Here is a 26,538-nt window from a genome sequence, read left to right on the forward strand (position 1 = left end):
CTGTGCTCAAGTGTCTATTGGTTGCGTGGAGCTCTAAGGACCGTTCTGCAGGGGAATAAAACAAGGAGGGAAACCTGAAGAATCTTCTCAAATTTGGACAAAGAAACTCAGCTGTCCCATTGATCGGCTCACAATGAAGCCGGTGTTAGTCCTCCTTGTGTCCACTGCCTGGAGTTTCACTGGAGCCCAGTATTACTACCAGGGGCTGATGGATTATCTGGAGAACAGGTTGTTGGCTATTGAGGTAAGAAGCAAAGAAGCCCCTTTAAATGACTGATAACTGATCAGTTTTCAAAGTGTTGACTGAAAGCACAGATTTCTTTGAAGTAACGGTAATTAAAAGACCATAAAACACCATTTGATATTTTTGGGTTCCTGATTGCCTTCTTCTGCCCCTTTTATGTGAATTTAATATCTTAGCTAATGCAGTCCAATTAATGCAATCTCTGCCCAGCTCATCAACTTTGCAGGGGCCTCTGGGGGAAAAAGTCTATTGATGCATACAACACGCAGTTTCTGTCTGACAACATTACAGTGTCTTAAGCGCTTAAAACAATGACACATCCGTAATGACTACAAGTATCACACATCCCCAACGCCTGATAGAAAGAGGTAGAATTAAAGGTAGAATTAAGCTGTGTTAGGTTACAACAAAGTGCCTGAAGGGAGGAATAAAATTACTTAGAGTTCAGTCTTGTGTTTTGAAGAGAGGTTATAAGAGGGTAAAATTTATGTAGGGGTGTAAACACTTTTGTTGGCTTAAAATGAGTTTGATATAAAATGCAAGAGGATTACAAGAGGTTTACGAGAAGTCACCTCAGGGAGTCATTTCACTGAACTCCCATTTAAATAGTTCTTGTAATATATTCTTTTGGAGTACATTTCCAGGGCTGGGTTTTTTTCTTTTTCATCAACTATGTGGCTGCAGCACAAAAATGACAACCTTAAAGCCATTATCTGCGTGAAATGAATTGTCTATTTACAGCAAAATCCTGCATCCCTCCCCCCCCTGTGGCGTGCCTCCTGTCTCAATTCCAATATGCTAGCTCGACTTCTGCATTGATGTGAACATGGCAATTCATCAGCAAGTTTTCATTGAAGTTTCATTTCCATTTGACCACAGGCCCACAGCAAGCAAAGGGAGAAAATGAAACTGGGGCGGGGGAGACAGTGAAGCTGGCGTCAGTTATTACATCTCTCTCTAAATAATTTAAGCTACCTGTCAATCTGACTGTGTTCATCACTACACTGAGAATCTCTGGGCTGCATTCTGTTTGGTGATGGTGACACTGCTTTGAAACAGAGACGTTTTCCTATCAGAGATATATTATGGTAGGGAACAAGAACGAGGGTCCTCAGCCATGGGGCCGTGCAGAGGTGATGTTTGCTAAATACTAACATGCACACAATATTAATGCTAACATGTTGATGTTTTGCAAGTACAATTATCTTCTGCACTATCTTGGTTTTGTATGTTAGAATGATAACATTTAGTAATTAGGACTAAGCACAACATACAGCTGAGTCTGATGGGAGTGTCTTTAGTTGGAACATATTTGATCATAAACTTGAACCTGTGATAGTTGATTTTTTGGCCAACAAGCTGTGAACATTTACCTATTGTCATCTTTCAAGTTGATATAATGAACCTATTAGCAAATAGTTGCTTATTTGCAAGTATAAATGCAACATTCACTTTCTTTTAGCTCTGCTTTTGGTCTCTACTAACTCCTCAGAGAAATATCTGGCTAGCTGCTGCTCCACTATATTCACCAGCTAGTCACCTGTGTCCGTGTCTGACGTTTGATGCTGAGTAGGCACAGTAGTGTACAGTGGCTTCTTAGGATACATCATCTGGGGACCATGAATCTCTGTGCAAAATTCAATCCATTTTCTAGATCAGTTGTGTCCAGTACTGGTCCTGGCGGCCAACTGCCCTGCATGTTTTAGATGTTCTCCTGCTCACCATCAAGCTCTGCAGAAGCCTGCCAACGACGATTTGAATATGCTGTGTGGGAGCAGGGAAACATCTAAAACATGCAGAGCCGTGGGTCCCAGGAGCAGGATTGACTGCTCTAGATGTTGAAATATGTCACTGGAAAAGTGAAAACTCTGACCTGCTGGTGACACTAGACAGGGGATCAGAGGATCTAAATTAAGATTCATCCTTTGGGAACCATGATTGTCTGCACAAGATTTCATGACAGTCCACATGACTGTGCCTAAGTAGGCTTCAACCTCAGAGCTGCTGCCATGGCTGTAGATTCTTAGTTTTGTTGCTTTTTTGGTGGTTTGAGTAAAAACCTGAAAAACGTCATCCTGCAGTTTATTACAACACTTGTTTTGCTCTGCCCATGTCTGTTAGGACCGCATGCAGTTGTGGCACGAACAGTCCCATCGCTACCACACAGAGCTGCAGGATTTCAAAAAGCTAACTGCTGAGGCTATGAATGGGCTGAGGAATGAGCACAGCATGCTGTTCAAAGACCTCGAAGGAGCTGCAGTCCGAGTGGACCGGGTGGAGCGAGAGATGGACTATGTGGAGACTCAGACTGCACCTCGGGCCTGTGCGAAAAAGGCGGACAAAGTGGTGGAGCAGGGAGCCTGGGGGCTGGAGGAGGGAAGAGGAGAGGAAGAAGAGGAAGAAGAGTGGGAGGAGCTGTACTCCAGAGTCTCTGGTGAGCTGCAGGGAAGCACATACACACTTCAGCCAAGCGTCTTCTGCAGGACGGCTGCCTTTGATCTTTCATTTTCATTCATGATAGAGCACAGTCAGAACATGAAGGATGTATACTGTAGGTCGTGCTGTATGGTCTGTAGTTACATTAAGCATTACGCCGGGCACCATGCCACCCCTTTTGCAGAGCTGCTGTCCCAGAAAAGCCAGACCACTGGAAAATGGGAAACAAACACGGTGCTGTTACAAGTCATTTCACGGAGTGCTTTGAGTCAGTGGGCAGTCATGTTTTCCAGTCGAAATGTGGCTTGATGCAACTCATTTATTTCTGCAAACCTGCCTCCCTGTTTGAGCCCAGTATTTGTCTTTATGATTTTCACATCCCAAGGCATGCAGCTACAAACAATGATGAGATATAACTGCTGCACTAAGTCATTTACTCTGCCAACAAAGAGACTTTTAGAGCTTGATGTGGACGGTGTGTGAAATCCTATTTCAATTCCATGACCCACATCAGACTTCATATTGGCAGATATCACTGAACATGTGCACATTAAGCAAAAGATCTATAAATGCTAAATCCCTGATGATTAATTGTTAAATCCCTTTGGTACCATTTATACAGACCCTTCATGCAAGGCAAATGAATAAATATTGATTTCTTTGTTGTTCTTGCTGACTTAATAAGACAATCAATAACACATAAACTCAAGAATTATGTAGTAATATCATAAACGCTCTGCTCAGATTTGTTATGCTCATCATGCTCAGTGGTGGAAGACGTCTTCAGGTTCTTCACTTAAGTAAACGTCCAGCATTCAAAATGTTACATACGTAAAATTACAGAAGCATTAGCAGTGAAATATATATTTCAAATGAGTAGTTCTCATTTTGCAGAATGGCACATTAAAAAATGATATATATCATATTATTGGATCATAATTATTGATGCATTTATGTGTTCATCACTTTAATGTTGCAGCTAGTAAAGGTTGGGCTAATTCAATTACTTTATACACTGCTGGTTAGCCTAATCCATAACAATACAACATATTTTATTGGTTGACTATATTTTGTATTAATCTGAGCCTGCATAGTAACTAGTAACTAAAGCTGTACACTGATTCTATATGTCCCTCCAAAATGTAGTGGAGTAGAAACTGTATGAAGTAGCATAAAGTGGAAATACTCAAAATGAGTACCTCAAAATTGTACTAACATAGAGTACTTCCATAAAGGCACTGGGTTACATTCCACCCCAGGCCATGGTCTTCACAATCATGGGAGATTTCTCTCATCCGTATAAAGTGGATGATAATACAATGCAGAGCAAAGGCTTCTATATTACTTTCTGTGTCAATCCCCTGTTTAATTTGGAGCCGTGTCTCTGCAGAGAGGAGGGACAGGAAGTGCCCCGAAGCTGCGACGTTACTCTCCAGGCTCATGTTCGCAGGAGTGAGCTCTGCACACAGTGAGCCTTTGTGAATGTCTGTGAAGTGACCCAAAAAAAGAATGTCACTGCATTGTAGGAACTCATTACACATTTGTGAGCGTAATGCTAATTTTGTCCCTGGACAGATCAGGGGGACGTCCTTTGTTTGTGTATTTTACAGAAAAAAGTCAGTACTTTTGCAGACGCATCTACATTCTGTGTGTGTGAACTAACACTTCTTCTTCAAGTATGAGTCTGTTTGTTCCTCTGAATGGTTTGAATTTACCTTAATTTGGAGAGCTACATATCAACTGCTGCAGGCTGCTTGATGCTTTCTAAATGTCAGGTTGCCAATACACTTTCCAGCTGACGAATGGCTCTTAACTCAAGCATGCTAATGGAACAAATTGTGAGAGCTGGGCATGGAAATCTAAGTTAAATTATTGTTATTAACTTCACACCTACGAAAAACTATAATAATAACAATTATTATTATTATGTAGTCTGAGGGGCAGCATCTGGACTTATTTCTTTAATTCCCTTTAAGAGGCTTTAAAATCCCTGAAAACTTAGAGTTATACTTAAAGAATTTTCGTAAAACAATAAATATTCACGAATAATAAATAAATAAAAATAAGTTATTAAGTTATTCATTATACACTACAGAACTCTAATTTCCTTCACGCCTGGATGTGATCACTGGCAACATGAGCATATAACCCACAACTGTCATCACACTTTGATTCAAATGTTTTTGTCATGTTTCTCATCACATCAAACGGAAATATTAAGGATAATTTGTGCATCACATTAAAAAATCAGTATTCAGCCCTATACAAATGAAATATTCAGAAACTAGCACATGGAACGAACTGTGATGGGACCTCCAATAAATTTATGTCGGTTTGAACTAGTTTGGACTGCACAGCATGAACACTGGCCAATCAGCTGGCCAGACCGGTTTAAGGGGTATTTCCTGAATCTGCTTCTTACGATGAACGACTTGGTGCCAAATGAACATGATTTCCTGTTAAAGCTTTTCTGGTTATGTGAGAGATTTCTCTTACTGCCTTCAGTTCAGGTCTCAGTGGGAAAAAGATACATATATTTTTAAAATGTTCTCTATACGATATCTCAGACCAAACTGGCATGCATGCACAGCTGACCCAACGGCCAAAACAAAGGACAGAGAGGCTCGGATTATGTGTGACTCCATTCTCTGCTCAGGTTGCCAATATTCCACTGCATATTTATATAGCAAATAGCTGTAAAATGCTATATTAATATTCTGATATGTCATATAAAGAAACTTTAAGGGAACAAATTATACAAAAATGTCAAAATATGTGTCTAAAGATCCTAAAATGATGAGAAAAGCTCTCATCTTTCTTCAAATGTGACTTTACATGCAGGGATACGTTGCACATGTGACCTTCTGAGCCTGTATTAACTTAATGCCGTCCACCATTGTTGTTATCTCTCTAATGTGAGCTCTGGCAATAAGATGTCGAAGGTACGAGCGAAGCACGCAAACTGTGCTGTTGTTGGCTGCAAAAACCAACACAACGGTCTCCATGTCTTCCAACCATCTGTGGAAGTAAAGGTCCAGCGAATGTACTTTAGTTTGGATGAATTTGTGATGGCAGTTTCTCCACAACAACTGCAAAACATGACTTTTTGTGTGTGTGTGTGTTTATTTTACTCGACTTACCATGTTTTAAGTTGTTTTCCTGTTGTTTTGGCAGGTTAGTCTGTTGTACTTGGCATTAGCATGTCGCTCGGCTAATGTGACTCCCCTGCGGAGATGATGTAGGTAGCAGTACCAGCACAGCCCGCCAGATCTTCTCAGGGTTCTGGCGTTTACAGATGATGCCACACATTATGACTTTATGATTGGTGGTACGCTGGAAAGTGGTCGGATGCCATTTAAATTCAGCATTTAATTCTGCACTGTGAATAAATGTCTTGCTGCAGTCTGAGGCTATTAATCAAAACAAAAACCAATTCTTGCTGTACGAATTCTCCATCATTATCTCGGTCCAACTAAATGTACAAAAATTGATAAATGGTCAAATAACATCATGTAGATTATAAGAATTAACCTGAAAATGAGCATTTTATTGTAACTGACACTTAATAATATATGTATTCGAGACCTATTTAATGAAAGAAATATGATAATCGACATGAATTGACCGGCATGGCAAGCTTTGGATTTCTCCACATGCTGAAGAGGTGTGCCGTATTTGAATAAAAAAAAATTTTAATTTGTTTTTTTCTTCGCCTTTCCAAAACTGCAAGAGCAGCAGAGTAAGGAATGGATAAAACAGTGTGTTTATCCGCTCTAAGCAACAGAGTAAGCTGCAATAATTAACATGATTAGAGTGTTTACTCTAATCTAAGTGTTGCTTAGCACATCAGTTTGTCCTCATCCTGAAGCTCTCTCTCTTGTAACGATAAGTCAAAATATGTTGTTTAGAAATACAGACTGGTGAGCTAAGCAGCCAAACAGGATTACATTAGATCAAAGTACCAGCCTGATCTCACATTTTGTTTTATCATAGCTATGATACTTGGATTCAATAGCTCAACGCTGCAATAGAAGATCAGTGGAATGCCTGGGACACCTCATTTGCTCAGCAACAACGAAGTACCGTGCCAAAATGACAGATAAAATGATTTCTCAGACACAAAGCTGATGTAATTAGAACTGGCGGCCAATTCATAAACCCTTATTAACCCCTAACCCTTATTATCTGGAAAAGTCCTGTGACTTTATAATTAGGAACACTGAGGATATTATTTAAAGAATAAAACATTTGAGACCAGAGCACGGGCGTAGTAACATGCTCCTCCAAGGTTATTCCTTTAAGCACAAAAACATTCTCTTTGTCTTCTCTCCCACTGCAGACTGTGTGGAAATCATCTCTGGCATCAGATCAGTGAAGATCCTGAAGAGAGTGGGTAGTCCCAAAGGTATGTGGACCAGGGACCCCAGGTCATCCAAGCTTTACGTGTTTAATGGGACATCAGGAGATAGCATCTACCAATTCGACTCTGTCCGTGACTTTTCCCACTCTCCTGGTGTGACCAGCAGCAGACAGATCAAGCTGCCCTCTGAGTGGAGCGGCCCTGGCAGTGCTGTTTATAACGGCTATCTGTACTACATAAAGCAGGAGGCTGATACAGACGTGCAGGTGGTCAAATACGACCTGCTGAGTGGCTCGGTGGCAGACACTGCCATGTTCCCTGTGGAGAGCCATGCCGCCGTTTACAACCTCAACCCAGAAACTGCTGCAGATCTCGCAGCAGACGACGAGGGCCTCTGGCTCCTGTACGCCTCCAGCGACAGCGAACCAAACATCAACCTCGCAAAGATGGATCCCACCACGCTTGATATAGAACAAATCTGGGACACCCGTTGCCCACGGGAGAACGCAGAGGCAGCTTTCATAGTATGTGGGACGGTCTATGTTGTTTACAACACCCGCCTGGCCAGCCGGTCCCGGGTTCAGTGTGTGTTTGACGTCAACGACATGGTGATCAGCGAGGAGGCTCCCCTGCTCTACTTTCCAAGGAGGTACGGATCCCACGCCAGTCTGAAATACAACCCTGAGGAGAAACAGCTCTACGGTTGGGACGATGGCTATCAAATCATTTACAGACTGACCATGAAGAGGAAGCTCCTGGTTTGACAGCAGGGAGGTGGTGTCGTGTTTTCAGAGGCACGGATAACAGATCAGGAGCAGTAAATCTGTTTGCACCATACAAGTCTTCAGTGGCCTGCAGACGCTTCACTCGTGGTAGATTTAATACAGATCACACAATTCTAAGCAAATGAATTAGCTTTTGAACTATTATTTATTAATTTGATCCTTTTCTTGTAAGTGTAATATACCAAAACTTTAATAACAAACACAAAAATCCCATGAAAACGCCACTCTGTTTATTAGAGGCTGTCAAGTCTTACTGCTATGTATTGTGTGTGCATCCTCCCCTCATTTAATTTCACCCTTTGATTCAGACGAAATCTCATTTCCTTTGTGCCCCATCCTGCTTGTTAAGCCACCGGCTGAGTTGTCATTATAGGCCGTGCGTTGCCACAAAACTCACAGAGCAGAGCCCGTTTTGCATTAGTCCTTTAATCAAAGAAAAGAAACTCATGTCACAGAACTGATAACACATCGCACACCTATGGGAGAAAAGAAAAAACAACAACAAACTCTTTTCTGCTGTTGATCTTCAGACTTGTTGAAACAAAAGAATGACAATCTGTGGTGGAAATAATGTGTGCTATTTTACTTCATCACACGCGGGGTCACTTGTAATTGCGAGCCTTGACAATGATCTAAAAGGAACTCATAGTAGACTTTTGTGGGAACTAACAACTGTTGATATCAATCACCAGAACATTTTCTCAAACATTTCTATTATTACAAATACAAAATGTTCAATAGAAAATTGTAAATTCAGTGCTATCGTAACAGTTGGAAGGGATACAAGATCATATCAAGAAACATTACAATATTAGGCAAAGCTAGAAGGGCTTGGAACAGTCCATAAACTGAGGCATTTGATTTAACAGGTTTCTTCTACTATGAAAACACACCACATTGTCAGAGAAATATATGACCATCATAAAGCACGTTTGAAATAAAATTTTAAAAGAAAAAGTAGGAGCTGAAACAATATTATTATTATCAAACCACTTGATTCAAATTTTACACTGAAATAAGATATTAGAAATCCATGAATAACGGCATCAGTCCAGAGAGGAATTTTACCATCAAATCAACTGAAAGAGTGAGACTTTGTCTTATGTGAGGAGGTGTGTGGATGCTGTGATGAATTACGCCAAGCATGAGCAATAACACACTGAGTCATTCTCGCTGTAACAAGTGCCAATTAGAGAAATGCCACTGCTCTGTCGACGCTGACCTGTCCACCAATCAGCCGCACCCACGCCGCCGCCTCACCCTCACACACGCCGAGGTAATAAACAACTCACTCTGGGTAAACTTACCCATGAAGGAAATGGCTAAAACAGATCTGAGTCTGCTGAATGCATCTCCTCATGTCTTGATGTCTGGCCCCTGATTTTTCATTGGCCCCCCGACATTTTAACAAACTCTGTGATACTCGGCTCGTTCATGGTACAGTGGTCTGCAGCCGAGGGCAGGCTGAGCCTTAATCTTGCTTGTCCTCTATTGCTGAATGAAGCACCAGCAGTCTAGACGAGTCTAAGCCACTGCCAAGAACTGTGTTACATATCAGATTCAAGTTGCTGTGGACTGCTATTGAGATAATGCGAATGCTATTCAATAAATTTCCCTCATATCGAAAAGAAGCTTTGCCGAACCTCACCGAATATAATCTGTGGATGTTTCCCGGCAGTTTTCCAGCCTGATAACACGCTGACTCTGTAGCTTAACATTTCCTGGTCCGAATGTACAGATGCTATCTGTTCTTGCCAATTACAGCAAAATAAACTACTACATCTGGAGGGTAAACCTGAAGCTGGAAGGAAATAATGGTAATCCTGATCAAATTATTATGTTTTCTTCTCATCACAATCATATATGGAGGTTCCATTACTAATATTTTCAATTAAAAGTGTAGACAAGTTTTGCATTTAAAGAAAATTGAGGATGCACATGCAGCGGGGGCACAGAAAACTCATTGACACTATGCCATTTTAGCTTGTATTAGTTAGTTAGCCTCTGGATACCAGTAAAATCACTGTTTCCTGATGAATTTTTGTGTCTCCAAAACTGTTTTACACACACTGATCGGCTGTCGGGTCTGTCTAGCTGGGCTGCTGGCCTGCAGTAAGAAATGATTATCACGGTAATAATAATAATAATGATAATGCAAACCCAAACTAATGAAAGTGAGCTCTTGTAGGTAGTGAGAAATGAGTGGAAATGCAGAAAATAAAAACCTTGAAATATTGTTAAAAGCAAAACGCTACTGCAGTGCGGCGGGAACACATTTAACAAACAAACACATTTAAAAAGCTTACATTGAGGATGTGACTTTGCACCGCTGAAGAGACGAAAGGTTTTTGAGGCTTCACTTGCGATCTTGCAACTATTTCATTTCATTTCTCTGAGACAACACCTGTTGTTTATCTAAACTTTTAACATTAGCATTTAGTGGACGTAAATGCACGTTAACTTTCATTTTCTTTGGCTGATTTTGAAGAAACATTTGTATGGAAGCCTGGCTAGAAACAGCGCGCGCTGCATTGCCTCAAAAGTGTTTCTTCCTCATCAGTTTCTGTGCAAAACTGTCCAGCACCTTATTAAACCCAGGGCGCTGACCAGAACGCTACATGCTAGCTTATAGCTTATTATGCACTATCCCTATTGGGGTATAGGACATTTTCAATGCATTACACCTGTGATTTGTGCATTGTATGGCAAAAAAAACATTTTCTTGAGTTGATCTCATCATAAGCTATCAGTCATTAGTCGCCCCTCCATCCCCGGCGTGTGCATCTCAACGCTCAATGCTCAGAAAACTCGTCTATTACAAGAAAACAGAAGTACTATTACTGAAGGTTACTGAAAGATTATTATGTGTTATTCTCATCACAAATCTATATAGAACCTCCGTTACATAATATTTTTAATTAAAAGTCATTGATGCGTTACTGTTTTTTACCTGAACAATGATAGAAGCGATTCTAAGACAATAATCCAGGCCATAGCTGGAATTTTGTGCATATTTTATCTGACTCAAATTGAAGTTACTGTAAAGGGAGCAACTAATATACAGGGAGCCATTAAGAGACTGGATACAACAGCAGTGCTTGAGTCTTTTTCTTAATCACATCAAATATCTTCAGAAATAATCCATTTACCACGTGGTGCAGATCAGGCATCTGGATGGCAAATTCAAATACACATTATCCTTTTACAACAGTGTGATTAATGAATGGATAAACATCAAGAAAGTTGCATGTGTCTAAATTCAAAAGACGAATATCTTCACCTTTTTTCAGAGTTTAGGTTTTTCTCAATCACCACCAACAAGGCTACATATATTCAAAATGTCAGTATTTTTTATCTATACCTATCATTATATCATCTTTTATGGTTTTCTGTTTAGAAAAACAAAACACACATACAGTAACCGGCAGACGGCTGTACATGAAGCTATAAACATCCACCAAAACCTGTTCAGAAAAAGAACAAGAGGAGACGAAGGAGTGCTTTTTGAAGAGCGTTGAAGAGTCCGAAGGAAAACATGAGTGTTTGTGTGAATTTTCATTTGGCAGAAGAGGGTGACATCGCTCAAAAGCAAACATCAAACAGAGAAAAGGAGTTAAGGGTGTGTAAAGTGTGCTCGCAATTTCCCCATTTACAGAAACCTCCGGAGCTCCCTTGACAAAAAGCTTGTTTCTGTCAAAACGCCATCTTTTTTTTAATCTTAACATCGTTTCTCTTTTGCTCACGTCTGTCAGGTAATTGAACCATTTACTTCTTGTATCCGAAATTGACAAAGATTGGAAAAAATGTTTTGGAAGTGAAGAAATCGGTTATAACAATCCAGCCAATTTGTTCTCGTCTGACTACTGACTATCCTGTTTCTTGTTCATCTTTACATAAAACTTTGTGTCTTTGCTGCATGTGAAAGCACACTAAAGCTACAAATTGCAAAATTGAGAATATTTTGGTTTCTTCTCTTCCTCTCCTCAATAAGCTGGGGACAGGGCCGGACCTAGCACGTTCGGTGCCCTAGGCGAGCTTCCCTCACCCCAAAGAAAATAAAAAAATGTTACAATCAAAACTTCTTGATAGTACCACGGTACATTTACTGCACGTCATTACTAACAAGAACAAGAGATGGTACGTCTGATTTTTTCATGTCAAAATTAAAAAATATTTTATATTTTCTGGGTGCAATTATGACCCCTTTGGGTGGCGCCCTAGGAGGCGCTTACAAGAAGCACCCCTGCCCCGGCTGGGAATCAGATAATTGCTCACATCACTGATGAAATCCAAAGTACAGTGAACTCAGCTGGAGCTTTGAAATTTATTTCCGTTTTGCACAAACAGTAATGACGTTTTCACATCTAATAGTTGCAAAATGCTAGAGTTCAGTATCGTTTTTATGCTAATACACTGTGAAATTCAATGACAGAGAGCTGTAGAGTTTTTAAAATTGCTTCGGATCCTGTTTTTCTACCCCGGCCGTGTCCTCAGCTTCCCTCTGTGAAACTTCCGCTGCTCTAAGGAAGCGACATCCAACTGAGTTTTTCCATCAAAGCGTCTCTGCAGCACAAAGCTGAATCTTCAGCGTTTGAAAAGTCTCCTGCTAGGACACCGTGATCCGTTCACCTCATCTTGTGCAGCTCTATATCAAATGTCTGCTGACTGGATGTCCAGCCAGTCTCTTCTGAAGACAACGAGGGCAGCTCTGAGTCACCACAACACCCACATTTGAGACCAAAGACCCTGAAACTTTAACCCAAAAAGACTGTGCTTCACACAACTTACTGACTGACGGTGGTCCTAGATCAGTTCTTGGGAACGCTCTGGGACTAGACTTGGAGGAAGGTAGGGACAGAGAGAGAGAGAGACAGAGGGAGAGACAGTGGGGTTGTGTTTCTCCTCCATCGGACAGACAGGAAGTGGATCAGCAGGAGGGAGGAAACCCCCTTCTGGGCTGCTGGGTCACAGGTGGCTCTGCTCAGGGACTAGCAGGGGGCCTGGGTGAGGGGCACGAGCCTTGGCTGTCAAAGCTGGCTGTCCTCGCCTTCCACTGCAGAACGCACACAGACACAAGAAAATGATTAATATCACATATGTTGCCTTTTCTTTAACGGCTAAGGTCACTTAAAGGGCAAGTATCTGCATAGAGGAAAGTGATACTTTCCCAGGAACAGGAAACATTTTCACCATTAGTTTGGTGAGGGTACAGAAAAATGAGAGGACGTAGGCTCCTGCACAATAACTACATTTACATGAACACTACTATTTCACTATGATTCTTTATAGGGGAATATTCTGAATTTGTCATATAAACAGCATATTCTGTTTAGATGTTTTCTGATTAAGACGTGGGATAGGACGCGTATACAGCATATTCAGAACGTGTGTCTCATTTGGGGTTTTTACTGTAGTTTGGGACACACAGCCTCTCGCCTATTTACTGTCAGCCAGCCCACTGCGTTGTGGCCAAACCACCTAGCCAGCAGTTTGAAAGGCTGAGGTAGAAAAATGGTAGAAAATAATGAAAAAAACATCTCCTGTTTTTCTTTATTTGATGAGGTTGGACAGGTTGTGTAGGCTATCCATACATACAATGTGTGGATAGCCTATACAACTGAGATATGAACAATCCATCACTCTCTCTCTCTTCCTCTATAACCCTCTCTTTCTCAACTGCTATCTTTTCCAGAGTGGACAAATTAAATGACCTTGCTTAAAAAAATAAAAAAAAACAGAATTGACATCCGAACTTTTTTGTCTTTTCTCAGGCTTTTTCTCCGTAGCACTTCCACTGTAAACAAAATAAATAAAATCCAATACAAAAAAACCCAATAATATGACCATTCAGCACAAACTGTAGCAATATGAAGTTCCCTTCTCTTCATTCTCTACATCAGTACACATTGTCAAAAAGTGCTTATCGCTGGAAGCTCTGTCACCGTGGTGAAAACAAAGTGGTGCAGCTGGCAACTTCCTGAGGGAAGCTACTTTCTTACTCGTGTGCGTTACTCGTAATGCATTGCTACCCACCCCTGTGAACGCGTCCAGAACTTCCTTCTCTAGAAGGACCGGCGTCCCAAACTTACCTCCTTCTCTGACTTCTTGGACTCCAGCAGGGGGTGCCAGTGTGCAATGGGCTTTCGTGGGTAAGCCAGCATTTCGTTCCAGTGGTCCCTGCCAAGTCCCTCGGCGTTGCATCCAACCCTCATCACACCAATGATCTCATTATGACCTACCCTGTGGGGACACACACGTACTGTATAAATGCATCTGACTTAACCTGACACGACATCTCATACATCAAATTATTCTTTATAATTGCAAGACGGCCATTTGGTAACAAGAGGAGACACAAATCTGGACCTGGATGTCCTGCTGATTGATACAGTGAATCTGTCTCTGTGACTCATAGAATTGACTCATCTCTGGAAGGCCACTCAAGGAGATGTTTGCTCGATTAACAATGTCTGAAGTGTAAATGAAAGCAGAGTTTTTTACTTGACAAATCTCTGGATTATTAGTGCAACCTGATCTTACTGGTGTCTGCTCCTGTTATACTACACAGTAAACACACACACACACACACACAGTCTGACCTTTAACATGCTTGTTCTCATTCTGCCAGCTGTCTGCACTGCATCCACTTTTTCCCTTTCGTGTTACAGATTCACATACTGTAAACATGCTTTTTACTGAGGTGCACCACTCATTTTCTGAAGAATTCAACAGACTAATTTAAAAATGAGTAATAATCCACTGTTTTTGTTCCTTACAGATCCCCTGCAGACGTTTGAAATTACTCTGCTTTCAACAATAATTTGTGTCTGATGTGTTTTCTCCTCAGAAATGAACTATTATCTGGTCCCTTTTCCGTCTTTGAAAATTGTAGAATTGGCTTTGAACTACATAAAACAAAATCATGGTCGTACGTACACGTCTTAGATCTAAGACACACTTAGAGAAACTTTCTCCCTTCTGCTTGTCAAAATCTGCACATATGTCATTCTGCACAGTGAATGTCTAACATCCGAATGAGGTAATAATTCATAAAATGCAGTCACATCTTATTTACTGTCCTGATCTGTTGGTGTCTAATAGATGCAGCAGAACTGAGATGTGAGATGGTTTATACGTACAAATCGTAGTCCATGACAGAGATGTGCAGGCTGACGTGGTCCATACTGTCTGGCGGGATGTCAAAGATGATGGCTTCATTGTAGGTGGGATTCAGAGTGTTCTTTTTTATGCTTGTCTTCTTCTTTTTCAAACGTCTGCCGTCACATATGAGCGACACTTTGACGTAGGGATCTAATCGGTGGGAGTAAAAGAAGGAGGAGTGAGAAAAATTTTCATAACTTCATCTAAACAGGAACTGCTGACGATTAAATATGATCATGTTTGGATGCTCTCCAAGTTGTCCATCTTATTTAGGAATCTGTCAGAGCAATAATTACCATGAATATCAGGCTTCTGGGATTATTAAAAAAAAGAGCTTTTTTTCCCTTTTGGTTTCTACTTAACCATGACAGCAACCCTGGAGGACCTGGCATTGGTAACGTCCATAAAAGTAGATGAGTCAATGCCTTGTGTAAACAAAGGAGATGGGAGGCCATAGATATCTTAAATAGCATAACCGAGAAAGCTTCCTGATGAATGCAGATTTCAGTCTTCATCCATCAGTGGCAAACCGCCTCGTGTAATCCATTATGCCGCATTTTAGTCAGATGTAAGCTGCTACAAATCTATAAACAACAAACAAGAGTGCTTGCTTTGCAGCCCAATATGCTTGAAGGCACAATTTGATAGCTGCGGGTTTACGATGCACAGATTGAAATAATGGCAGACAGCTAAACCCCTAAAAACTCAGGGGAATAAGATTGTGACTCACAATAGAATCATGAAATGTCATTAAACATGGGAGGAAAAATGCCACATTCACTCCGAATTACACCTGAACCCTGGCATTTAATGCACAATAAATGTCACGTTTTACAAGTGATATCATTATTGAAGGGAAACGTGGAATGGAAAAGTGGAACAGCAGTCTATTAAAACAAACAGACCGCCAGAAAGTATTTGCTGACAATGTCTTAATATTGCATGTGTTGAATATTAATAACTGCTGATATAAACAGAGCGGAGCTGCGCAGATGGCTCTCCATTGTTTGTTCACTTTATCTGACATGCTTACAATTGAATATCCAAAAGGGGATCATTCGTTTTGAGCCGTTGCAGCTGCAAGTAGTGCACAACCACATACGGCTCCAAACACACACACACACACAACACACCTGAGTATCCAGTGATGTCCATGGCCTTGAGATTCCTGCACTTGATGACAGTAAGTGTGAGTCTGCCTGCGGTGGGCAGGTAACACAGTGAGAACATGACTTCGCCAAGGTCAACACTTTCCTGTGAGAACACACACAAAAGCGACAGATCATTTTCAGTCAGTTTTATTTATTCATACATTCAAGAGTGATGTACAATAAGTGTAGTGTCTGTTTCTGGGATCAATGCTATACTTTATTTATTGTCTGCTCTTTGTAACTGCTTGAGTGCGGTAGTGAATGGAGATGAGTGAGGATTAGCAAAAAAATGCTACATTTAATATTATGCTGCGTTGTAATCTGGAGTAACTCTTAACCTCTATCATGAAAATGCAAAAACATGGGCAAATTTATAGTAGCCTCCTGTTTCCGCAAGTAATAAAATCAGACTAATAAGGTAATTAATTACAGCACAAATTGTACATGTGGGCGTATAAAAAAGATAATATGATGCAAAATAATGCAAATTCCCTATTTGCATTTTTGGCTTGAAAAAGACCTGCATTGTGAGCGTATTGTTTGGTAACTGCAGCATTGTTTTTAGGTTTCAAGTTACAGGAGGGATGCAGGTACATTGTGAGTCGTGATGAAAGACAAATGAATAATAGACTGTTTGTGGTGCAGTGAAGAGAATCAAATCTATTGTAGCACAGGACAATAGAAATCCACCTTCTCAAAGAAATAGTTATAGCGGGTAAATATGTTTTCTTGCAGAGATTTATATCAGGATATTGACACCACTCTCATGTCCAGAGCATTAATAACAGGGCTAGAGCCAGGAAATGATTAGCTTAGCTTAGCATCAAGAGTGAAAGCATGAGGAGACAGCTAGCTCGGCTCTGTTGGAAGTTAAATATTGCTTGTTTAAAGGCCTGGCCAACAATTGTGAATTATTTCATTCTATTGAGGGTTTTATTGAAGAAGAGAAGAAACGTCTGTCTTAGCTAACAAGATTTTTACTCATATTCTGTCAGCTCAGCCGCTCAGTTAGCCAATACGTCTTTACAGATACTTTGTACGCACAATGTACATCTTTTAAATAAATTGTGTAAACAGTCCGGTCATTGTGAAACGGTTCATGCTTCGACAGAGGAACATCAATAATAGTAGAGGATGCAACGCAGCTTCTAAGCTCTGATAGCTTTCTCTGCTTTGGACTCTGACTCCGTTCACCCATAGGTCAGCACTGTCAAGGGGGCTTGCCGTGGGCCAACGTATGCTGTAGCAAACCTTCTGTTAACTTGACTTGAACCATAGAAGAAGCCAGGCCAGCTGTTTCCAGTCTTAATGTTATGCTAAGCTAATCACACCCTGCTCCATGTTTAATGCACTGACATGAGGTTGATCTGCTCGTCTAAGAAAGCAAATGAGCATATTTACACGCTATCATTGCTAGATGATTGTAAAGTTTTAAAACTGAAAGTAAATATGATATGATCATAATAGAAACAGAAAATATGTTCTGAGCATTTCTTTTATACCCTGATGCTTGTGGACATGGTAATAAAAAAAGTTAAAGGTGCAACAGGTTTCATCACCAACAGTGTGGAGCTATTCAAGTGAGAAAAATAAATGAACAACATGGCTTCACTTCAAGTCATTGAGGTAATTGGGCCGTCAGTATCTCCTCGATACAATTTGGTTTAATTCTCACATTATGGCTGACCTTCCAAACAACTCTATGATACATCTGCCAAACAGTGAATTTCACTATTCTCATTGGAGTTTTTATTATTTCATTACTTCAGAAAACCCTCAATTCTGGTCATGTTTCCAGATGATCGTAATCACCCAAGACAGTAAATTAAAAGAGGACAGCAAATTTACTTGCTTGGTGCTTCAGTATAATGTAGCCCAATTGCTAACATAATCACGGAGTGAATTAGTCTGGGAAAAAGTTTTTTAGAGACTTGTATCCTCAAGATCCCTCGTGTCTGTTAACTAAATAGAACAACCTGTCCATGTCCTCTAATATTAGCTTTCTCCTGTGTCTTGAGATAGTCCCTGCTGAGTTAATAGTCTGAAGTGGAATGAGAGTCCTGTTATCTGTCTCTTGTAAGTTTCTCAGCCCCATCCTATGAACAGTATTAAGGTCGCACAGACCCCTAATCGCTGCGAATGAGCTTGGTGAGAATCCCGCTGATTGGCAAATCTCAACACGTCTGCCTGAGTGCTGCAGTCTTAACGTCTCTTCACACATACAGCGATGTGGCTTTCTGTGCTGTGCAAGTGAGGGATTTCATTTGAAGGGTGTGAAAGTTCAGCCATAATGTGAGGGCACAGCAGAAATGTCAAGTATTGTAAAAGCATGCAATGGCACTTTGATTGTCCTTGTAGAGACGCAGTTCTGTTTTGCCAGCCAGTATCATCTGTGCCGCATTAATCACTTTTTTAGCCAAAGCTAGCGGCATGGCTCCAGGGACGGCAATGTCAGTCTGTTGATCGGTCGAACCACCCTTTTCCAGACTGAAACATCTAACAGCTGTTAGATGGTTTGCTGTGAAATTTTGTCCTTACGTTCATAGTCCCCAGAGCATGAACCATACTGACTGTCCTCTAGCACTAACAGTGAGCCAAAGTTCTTGACTTATTCAGTTATATATTTTTGGGCACTATCTATCAGATGGATTGGCTCAAAATCTTACACATAGACATTCATGGTTTCAAGATGATGTATCCTAACAATTTTGGTGATCCCTTAGCATTTTGTCTAGTGCCACCATGAGGTTGACATTAGAATGAACTATAATACAATTCGAGATCCAATACTTTGGTTCATGACTTGATTGCTTGTAAAATTACTATCCCACGAAGCTCAGCTTTACTTTGTGTTTAGCGCTAATTAGCCAATGTTAGCATGTGAACACTCTAAACTAAGATGGTCCCACATGGTAAACATTAAACCAGCATCAGCATATATTATAATATTTTGATATTAGCATTCAGCTCTAGCATGGCTCTGGCAAAGATCTGCAGTCAATTCAAATACCGCATTTACATTTTCATTGCTTTATTTATTATACACTGTGGATGCCTAATTACATTGCCTCTTGGTTTTTAGCCACTTCCACATGATAAATAATCTACTTCGTTCAGGCCACTGATAATAATGTAGAAACTTTCCCAAAAGTGCTTGTTGGGATTGAACACACATGAGGAATAGCCTGAAGTCAATAAGTATACTGGTCTCCTCCAGACTCTTTATCTTAACAATGCTTGTAAGGTGGAGTTATTGATGAACATCTCTCCTTGATTTATGAACTGAGGAAAGCTGCTGGCTCCCTTCGCCCAAACTGGCGTCTCTTCCGCTCATTAAACTGCACAGTGTTTTAAAAGCAGTGTCTTTATCTTGCCCAGACTTCCGTTACACACTTCTTCGTGTTTGTTTTTTGTTTCGACTGAACATCACCATCTGTGCATTCTTTATGTTGCCAATCCTGAATTTAATGTGAGCAAGGGATTCTGTCATAAAATCATTTGGTGGTTCAATAAAGTTTGTGTGCCAAGGAGAAGGACGACTGCTTTTCTGCCTCCTAAGCAATAACGCTGAGATTATTGAACAACCCTTGAAGAAGCTCAAGTTCAACAACTGGAGGGGGGAAACTGTCAGATATAAGGGCTCTGTGGAGGTGATAAAGTGATGAGGGCTCTAAGCTGCCTAACACACTGCTAGAGATGAGGAACACTTAGTTCCTGGAAATGGCCCCTGGATGACATCAACAAGTAACAAAGCCAACAGGAACATAAGTGGCCGAGAAAGCTTTGAGATACAAGTATCCTTTCATGTTTGAGGTTAAAGTTATAAGTTATAATAATGTTTATATCGACTGACTAGTGTAAATGATTCATGATAATACTGCATTTCTCATCATTTGATTGACTCTACAGGAACGTATCCAGGATTTCAATCCCCTTAATGCAAACCTTGCCTCCTTCAGACACTTCAGAGAAGGTATCTGAATCTTTTCTTTCTGTTTGAGTTTTTAAAATCATTGAGCTCACTGTTTAATTATATTTTCTTTTAACTGTTATTCCCTTCACAAAGATGTTTAAATGCTGTCCTTCCTCTACACAGACAGGAAGAAAATTCAGGCAGAGGAGTGCTGAATCCTGTATTTACTGGCCCAAAATTAGTGAAAATTTCACACTCAGGGCAAACTGGTAGGTCATAGGCTCATGGATCGTGTGGGCGTCCTCAAGTGAAACTGCTATTTTGGTCCATGTATGTGCAGCAGCGCAAATCGATCAGTGGGTGCTGTGATTAATGAATACACTCTCAGCCAGTCAAATCAATGGACTCACAGCTCATCAACTAAGCCAGGTCTATTCACACAGCAGCTCTGGGGTTTTGACTTTGCTGAGCTCCTGTTGGGAAAAGAGGAAGGACCCTTAACTATTTATATACATGTCTGTCACTGAGAACTGTCGAGCTGATTACCCCCAGGTTTGTCCAATATGGAGCTCTTGCTCAGCTTGTAGAAGACGTCTTTGAAGAGCACTGCTTGTGTTGGCTACTGTGGGCCTGTGCTAGCCATGGATGCCAACTTAAGGTGAGCCCCAAACAACCCACTGCCATCCCTACAAGTTCTTTGGTTTCATTATTACTATTCTTCTTTCATACACATGCACACAAAATGTGTGTGTTTTAAAATACCAAAAATTCACTTTGTGCTGCTGTTAGCTGTTGAGCACAAAGATGTCATACAGAAGAGCAAAACGAAATCAAGGTCAGATTAATACCAAAACAATCACTACCTATCATTGTTACGCTGCCACAAATATTTAGCCAATTTAGTGTAACAGTACTGGAATCAGATTCATTCTGATTTGTCAGACCTTCAGCGAAGTTCAGTTTTGTATCACAGCAGTCTCAGTCAAGATTGCAGTTTCAGCCATAGTGTGAAAAATAATACTCCATTAATACGTCAACCAACACATCCAATCAAAATGTCTGACAGGCCAGAAAGCCATCTGATCATCTGACAGACAGAACGTCGATCGTTCAGGCAATTAAACAGGCGCCATGATCAACTGCACATCAAACAACAACTGATTGTAAAATTAGACAGGGGGCGAATTTGGGTCAAAAATAGTGACTAGTATGTAAAGTGTCCACCTGGCTTACCCCTCCCTTTGAAAATGAAACATGCATGTACACATTGTAATGTATACTTTATCTCACCAGACTATATGAGACTATAGGTCACCTATAATGTAATGAATATAAGCATGTCCATACAATCAGTCATGTATTACTCAATTTAAAACCAACAGAAAAAAAACAATAGATTCTTACACTGGTGGCGTATTGGATGTCCCTCCATATATTCGTCTCTCTGGAGAGGTCTGACGTCTCAAACAAGTTGTCCAGCACCACCTCCCCAATCATATCATGCCGTGAAAACCGGTCGAAATCAAAGACGCTCATGTGGAGCTTCCTGACCGCCAGCTCATCATAAGGCACGGGAAACTGGAAGCTCTCACTGAATGTGGGGTTGAGCGTCTTCCTGTGGACGCGAGTCTGGAACTTCTTGCGGTCGGGCAGCAGGTAGACTTTTACATAAGGGTCAGATGTGCCACACAAGTCCTTGGCAGGTAGGTCCACTGCCTTGAGGATGTTGACTAGGAGGGCCTCGTTTTCGTAGTCGTACTTGAGAGAGAAGTTAATTGAGCCACAGTTTTTACTGCTGCCGTTTTTGGATGAATCCTCAGATTCAAGGGTCTTCTGTTGGTAGAGTTCTGGCTGGATGCGGCCAATGCTGGTGGGCTTTTCGTCTTTGTCCACCACATAGTCATTTCCCAGGTCTAGACTGCCTACCTGCATCTGCCTGGGAAGGTGCCTTTTGAATGAATTGTGCCTACAGGGACAAGAAAGAAAGAAAGAAAGAAAGAGTGACAGGCAAAGGGTTGCTGTTTGTTTTACAGAGCTGTAGGGAAGATGGGCAGCGGGAAGTTTTGAATTAAAGCGACACACATTCAAAGAAACACCAATCTGACCTCGGAGAGCAAGTCCTGACAAAGAGTGACTGATTGTGTCACCTCGTGTCACCTCACATCTTATATTAAAGTTGCAATTGATCAAAGACAACAGACTACGGCTAGCTGAGCTGTGTCCTATGTGAAAGGAAATAACTAGTTGCCAGTGGCCTGTATTTATGTTGTTTTCAAAAATGCATGAAAACAAATAACCTAGAACGCTAGCTATTCTCATGTTGCTGTCAGTTTTGTAGCATGCTTGGAATACTGATTAAGATGATGTCTGATTTGCATCGGATAGTGTTAAGTTTTGCTTTTGTCGGCTTTGCACTTTCAGCAAATGTTTTTCTCCACCCTAATCCATTAATTCTCATGAAGAAGTCATCACCTATAAAAGGCTTTACCATAATGTTGAACAAAGAGGTGCCTCTGAGGCAGAGAGCAGCACATCTACAGTATTTATTATAATTAACTTTGTAGATACTAAAATTGCTTAGATTGAGAATTTCTCCCTTCATTATTCATACATCAGGGGTATTTGGTGCCTACTCCTTGAAAATAAATTATGCGTAACTGTGAGGTTTCTCCTGATTTATTGTTGGATTAACAGACCTTCTCTACCACATGATGTTGTGTGTTAAACTCTGCCTGTGTGTGCATGTGTGCATGCTTTTATGTAGCCCTAAGCCTGTTTACACATGAATACTCACATCACACAGTCTTGTGCATTATCAGTTTTACACACACAGACACACACACACACACATATATATATGACTAACCGAGTGGAGGAAGCCGGCTCAGTGGTTTGCCTCTGCATGCGTTGCGTGCGGCGCAGGAAGTGCTCCCTCATGGAGAGCTGCACATCGGTGGGGATGTCGGGAGATGTATGGCTTATCTTCACTGCCGCCTCCAAGAAACCCATAGAGCCCATGGGCTCCTTCACCTTCTCTGTCGCCATGGTGACGGGTGGGTGCTGGGGACTGGGCAGCAGGTGAGGCGGCTGGAGCGGGCTGTGCTCTGGGCCACAGGCCGGGGTGAGGGACGGGCTGGGGAAATGGGCCTTAGTTCGCCAAGGCACAAGGCACAGCTTCCAGGAGACGAATGTAAGAAGGCCCAGCAGAGCCAGGCCGCACACAACAAACACGCAGAGCAGGAGGCCAAATGTAGCGTCTGGTGGCGAGCCGCGGGGACCAGAAACAGAGGATCACACAATATGGACAAACAGATGGTGATTACAAGAGTGAGAGAGAGAGAGAGAGAGAGAGAGAGAAAGAGAGTCTATTAGGATGTGAATTTTGAACAGTCTGGTGCTATATCAGTGGTTTTTATACAATATTAAGGACAGAGAGCCCACTATACTGGGAGATGTGCCTCATAAATATTAACTAACCTCCATTAGTCTTCAGTTCAGCCAGGGGATAAAGGAAGGGTATAAATGTAAACAGAGTTCAAATCTGAGCATGTGGTACGGAGTCACGCAAATGCAGATACACAAATAATTTCCTATAACATTAGAATCGCTAAGGATATAATTTATTTGAATTAGGAAAAAATACACATGGGTATAGAACCAAGATGTAAGAAGCGTTCTGCCTGGATTTTTTTAACATTGAACTGATAAAAGGAGCCAGACACAGCCAAACTAATTTATTTTCCTTTATTTTACATATGCTTCCTGACAAATCAAGCAGCAGACAAAGACCTAGAGTCATACCAAGAATGCTGACAAGCATTCTGCAAGGATTCATGGGGACTGAAGGGAGAAAGAACAAACACAGAAAGCATGCAGCACAGTAGGCCTATCTCTGGCTTTTGCCTTTGGGACACTCTGCAGAGTGGCTCCATTCTTGATTTAAAGTAATTACATTTCACCACCTGATACCGGGAATGTTTTCCTCACTTTTCAGCTGAGATTGAATTTATTCCTCTAAATTTTGCTGGAGTGCTCTTTTCCAAACACCTTGATTACTCCGATTTATCTACAATAACTTGCACTGAGGAGCATCTCTCAGATGATCCCTAAACGTCTCCACATTACAGTCCACAGATAATAGAAAACAGGCACACTGAAGTAGCTCATTTCTAATATCTACCCGGCTCCATCTTTCCTCACCTAAGTAAAATATGAGAAGAAGAAGAGAATACATGTCATTTACTATTTATATGAAAATAAATAGTAAACTTCTGCTTATTGACATAAACATTTAAGTAAAACAAAAATATGATAAGCCAATAAAACACAATTCATTGTTTAAGATTAAACCCAACATTTTTGGCTTGTGACCTCTTAAAATAAAGCAGTGTCTTGTCACATTTCAGACATCTATCAGCTGTCATCAGTTATATCAAAAGAGACATTTCCCCTCTCAGATGGTTTCATTTAAAGCATTGTTTGAGGCCTAAAGAGATAAATTATATCAAACAGTGAAAAAGAAGAAAGAATATCGCCCCAAAAATACAGACGTGTGTCACAGCACTTAGTTGTTTTTATTTTTTATTTTTCCGACCCAATTAATCATCTCACCACCTTTAAGGCCTTCAGGTTTAACCTGTGACCCTTTAGAGGGGCCTGACCCCAGGGTTGGGAAACACTGGACTAAACCACTGAGCTGTATGATAAGCAGTTAAGGTAACCCAAACCTCGGCCGGCTTCAACAGTAAAATGCTGTTTACACTTTGATGCATCAGTATTAACATTATAATAATGTCATATATAGTAACATATCGATGACTGTACATGGTGCATGTTTCTGCAGAACATATATTTACTTTCTTGTGATATTTGAGAGGTGCATTTTGCTAGTAGGACTGCTGCCCTTTGGTAGGATTTTACAAGTAGGATGCTGTAGGGATATTTTTACTCAATATGGATCTGAGTACTTCTAGCTGTCTCTCTAGATGTCTCTCTAACAATTTAACGATTATAATATCGTTGTTATTATACATTGCAGGTATTATAGATATGCAGGTCAAGGGTGAGCTAATGTAAACTATGGTATATACTGTTGGGTAGTTTCATCCAGCGGTTATCTATACCGCTTACGCTTCAGGGTCGGGGGGCTGGAGCCAATTCCAGCTGACACTGTACAGGGGGGCGGGGTACACGCTGGACTGGTCGCCAGTCAATCACACAGCCAACAGAATGCACCCACTTAAGGGCGATTTAGAGGCACCAGTTAACCTAACCTGTACGTCTTTGGACTGTGGGAGTAAGATGGAGTACCCGGAGAAAACCCACGCAAGCAACCATACAAACTCTACTCAGAAAGGTTCAAGGTTCAAATCACAAACCGCATTTTTGCCGGCCAGCAGATTCGAAAAGTGCAAACCACTGCACCACTGCTACACCAACTGCGCTGGGTAGTTTCATCTGTAGCACATTTCTTAATGTTAGTGTGAAATCGCGATATTCAGGGGACTTAAAGATAATAGAGTAAAAAATACAACATTTCCCTCAGAAATGTAGTGGAGTAGAAGTATAAAATAGCATGAAATGAAAGCACTCACGTCACCTTAATTCCATCACTGGTCTTTGATGTCAAATGTTATTCAATTTCAAAGTCACTCATGTACATTAATAGGTGTATGACCAACCACATCTTTTGTGTCTGAACTGTCCTTAGTTGACCAAAAGGCTATAAAAAGACCTTTTTTTGGACAAATTAAGAGCTTTCATGTTCAAAATGCAAACTAAATGGAGTGTCCGCTAAGCCGAATTTATAGCTTAACCACGCGGTGGACAGGATTTCAAGTCTGGAGGATTTGTGCCTGAAGAAGATTTCTCAGCTGTCCACAGCCCTGGCCTCTCCATGTCATATGAAATTTCACACAGCTCTCCATAAGGCTTCATCTTGACTGAACTGTCGCTTACAGAGTCTTCATCCAACGTCACGGCAAATTGAACCAGACCCTGTGCTGTGTGCCGAGATAGGAACACCCATGGTGACAATCTGTTGCTACAAAACGCGTTGACAAGTCATGTGACAATGTAACTTTGGCTTGTTTTTACTTTTTCCACTGCAGCAGCACCCCTCAAAGTGAAGTATCCGCTAAAGCACAGGTTTTCACAGTCTGATGCTGTGGAGAAAATCGAGACAAGCCCCCAACCCTCAATCTCATGTCAATGGAGCATTACGAGCCACGATGATATATAAAAAAATTAATAAATAACAGCGTAACATCAAAAAAGTGTATTTTTCTTACTTGTATTTGTTAAATAATCCTGGTTTAGCTTTTAGAACTAAAGTTCCCATAAGATTCAAGATTCAAGATTCAAGATGATGGTCATGTGCACAGTAAGAACACGATGGTGACACTGAGCAATGAAATTCTTACTTTGTTCGTTTCCCTCCACATAGACACAAGAATATAAGATAGAAAAACAATTATAAATATAAAAAA

General features: G+C 40.9%; 2 protein-coding genes across 2 annotated transcripts in view; one reads left to right on the forward strand and one right to left on the reverse strand.

The window, feature by feature from the left end:
• The first annotated feature begins 133 nt into the window (after positions 1-133).
• On the forward strand, positions 134-7,804 carry olfml3a (olfactomedin-like 3a). Its single transcript, XM_070840330.1, has 3 exons — positions 134-244; positions 2,366-2,678; positions 7,020-7,804. Exons 1-3 carry the CDS (start codon positions 134-136, stop codon positions 7,802-7,804), a joined length of 1,209 nt encoding a protein of 402 aa, XP_070696431.1.
• A 5,002-nt stretch (positions 7,805-12,806) lies between these two features.
• Positions 12,807-26,538, reverse strand: part of syt6a (synaptotagmin VIa) — a 55,977-nt gene continuing 42,245 nt past the window's right edge. The window contains exons 2-7 of the mRNA XM_070839641.1: positions 22,917-23,307; positions 21,455-22,016; positions 16,120-16,240; positions 14,965-15,136; positions 13,915-14,065; positions 12,807-12,878 (exon numbers count right to left, since the gene is read on the reverse strand). Coding sequence (XP_070695742.1) covers positions 12,807-12,878; positions 13,915-14,065; positions 14,965-15,136; positions 16,120-16,240; positions 21,455-22,016; positions 22,917-23,307 — 1,469 coding nt within the window. The remainder of the gene's footprint in view (positions 12,879-13,914; positions 14,066-14,964; positions 15,137-16,119; positions 16,241-21,454; positions 22,017-22,916; positions 23,308-26,538) is intronic.

This window comes from Pempheris klunzingeri, chromosome 11 (genome assembly GCF_042242105.1).
Source record: "Pempheris klunzingeri isolate RE-2024b chromosome 11, fPemKlu1.hap1, whole genome shotgun sequence".
NCBI lineage: Eukaryota > Metazoa > Chordata > Actinopteri > Acropomatiformes > Pempheridae > Pempheris > Pempheris klunzingeri.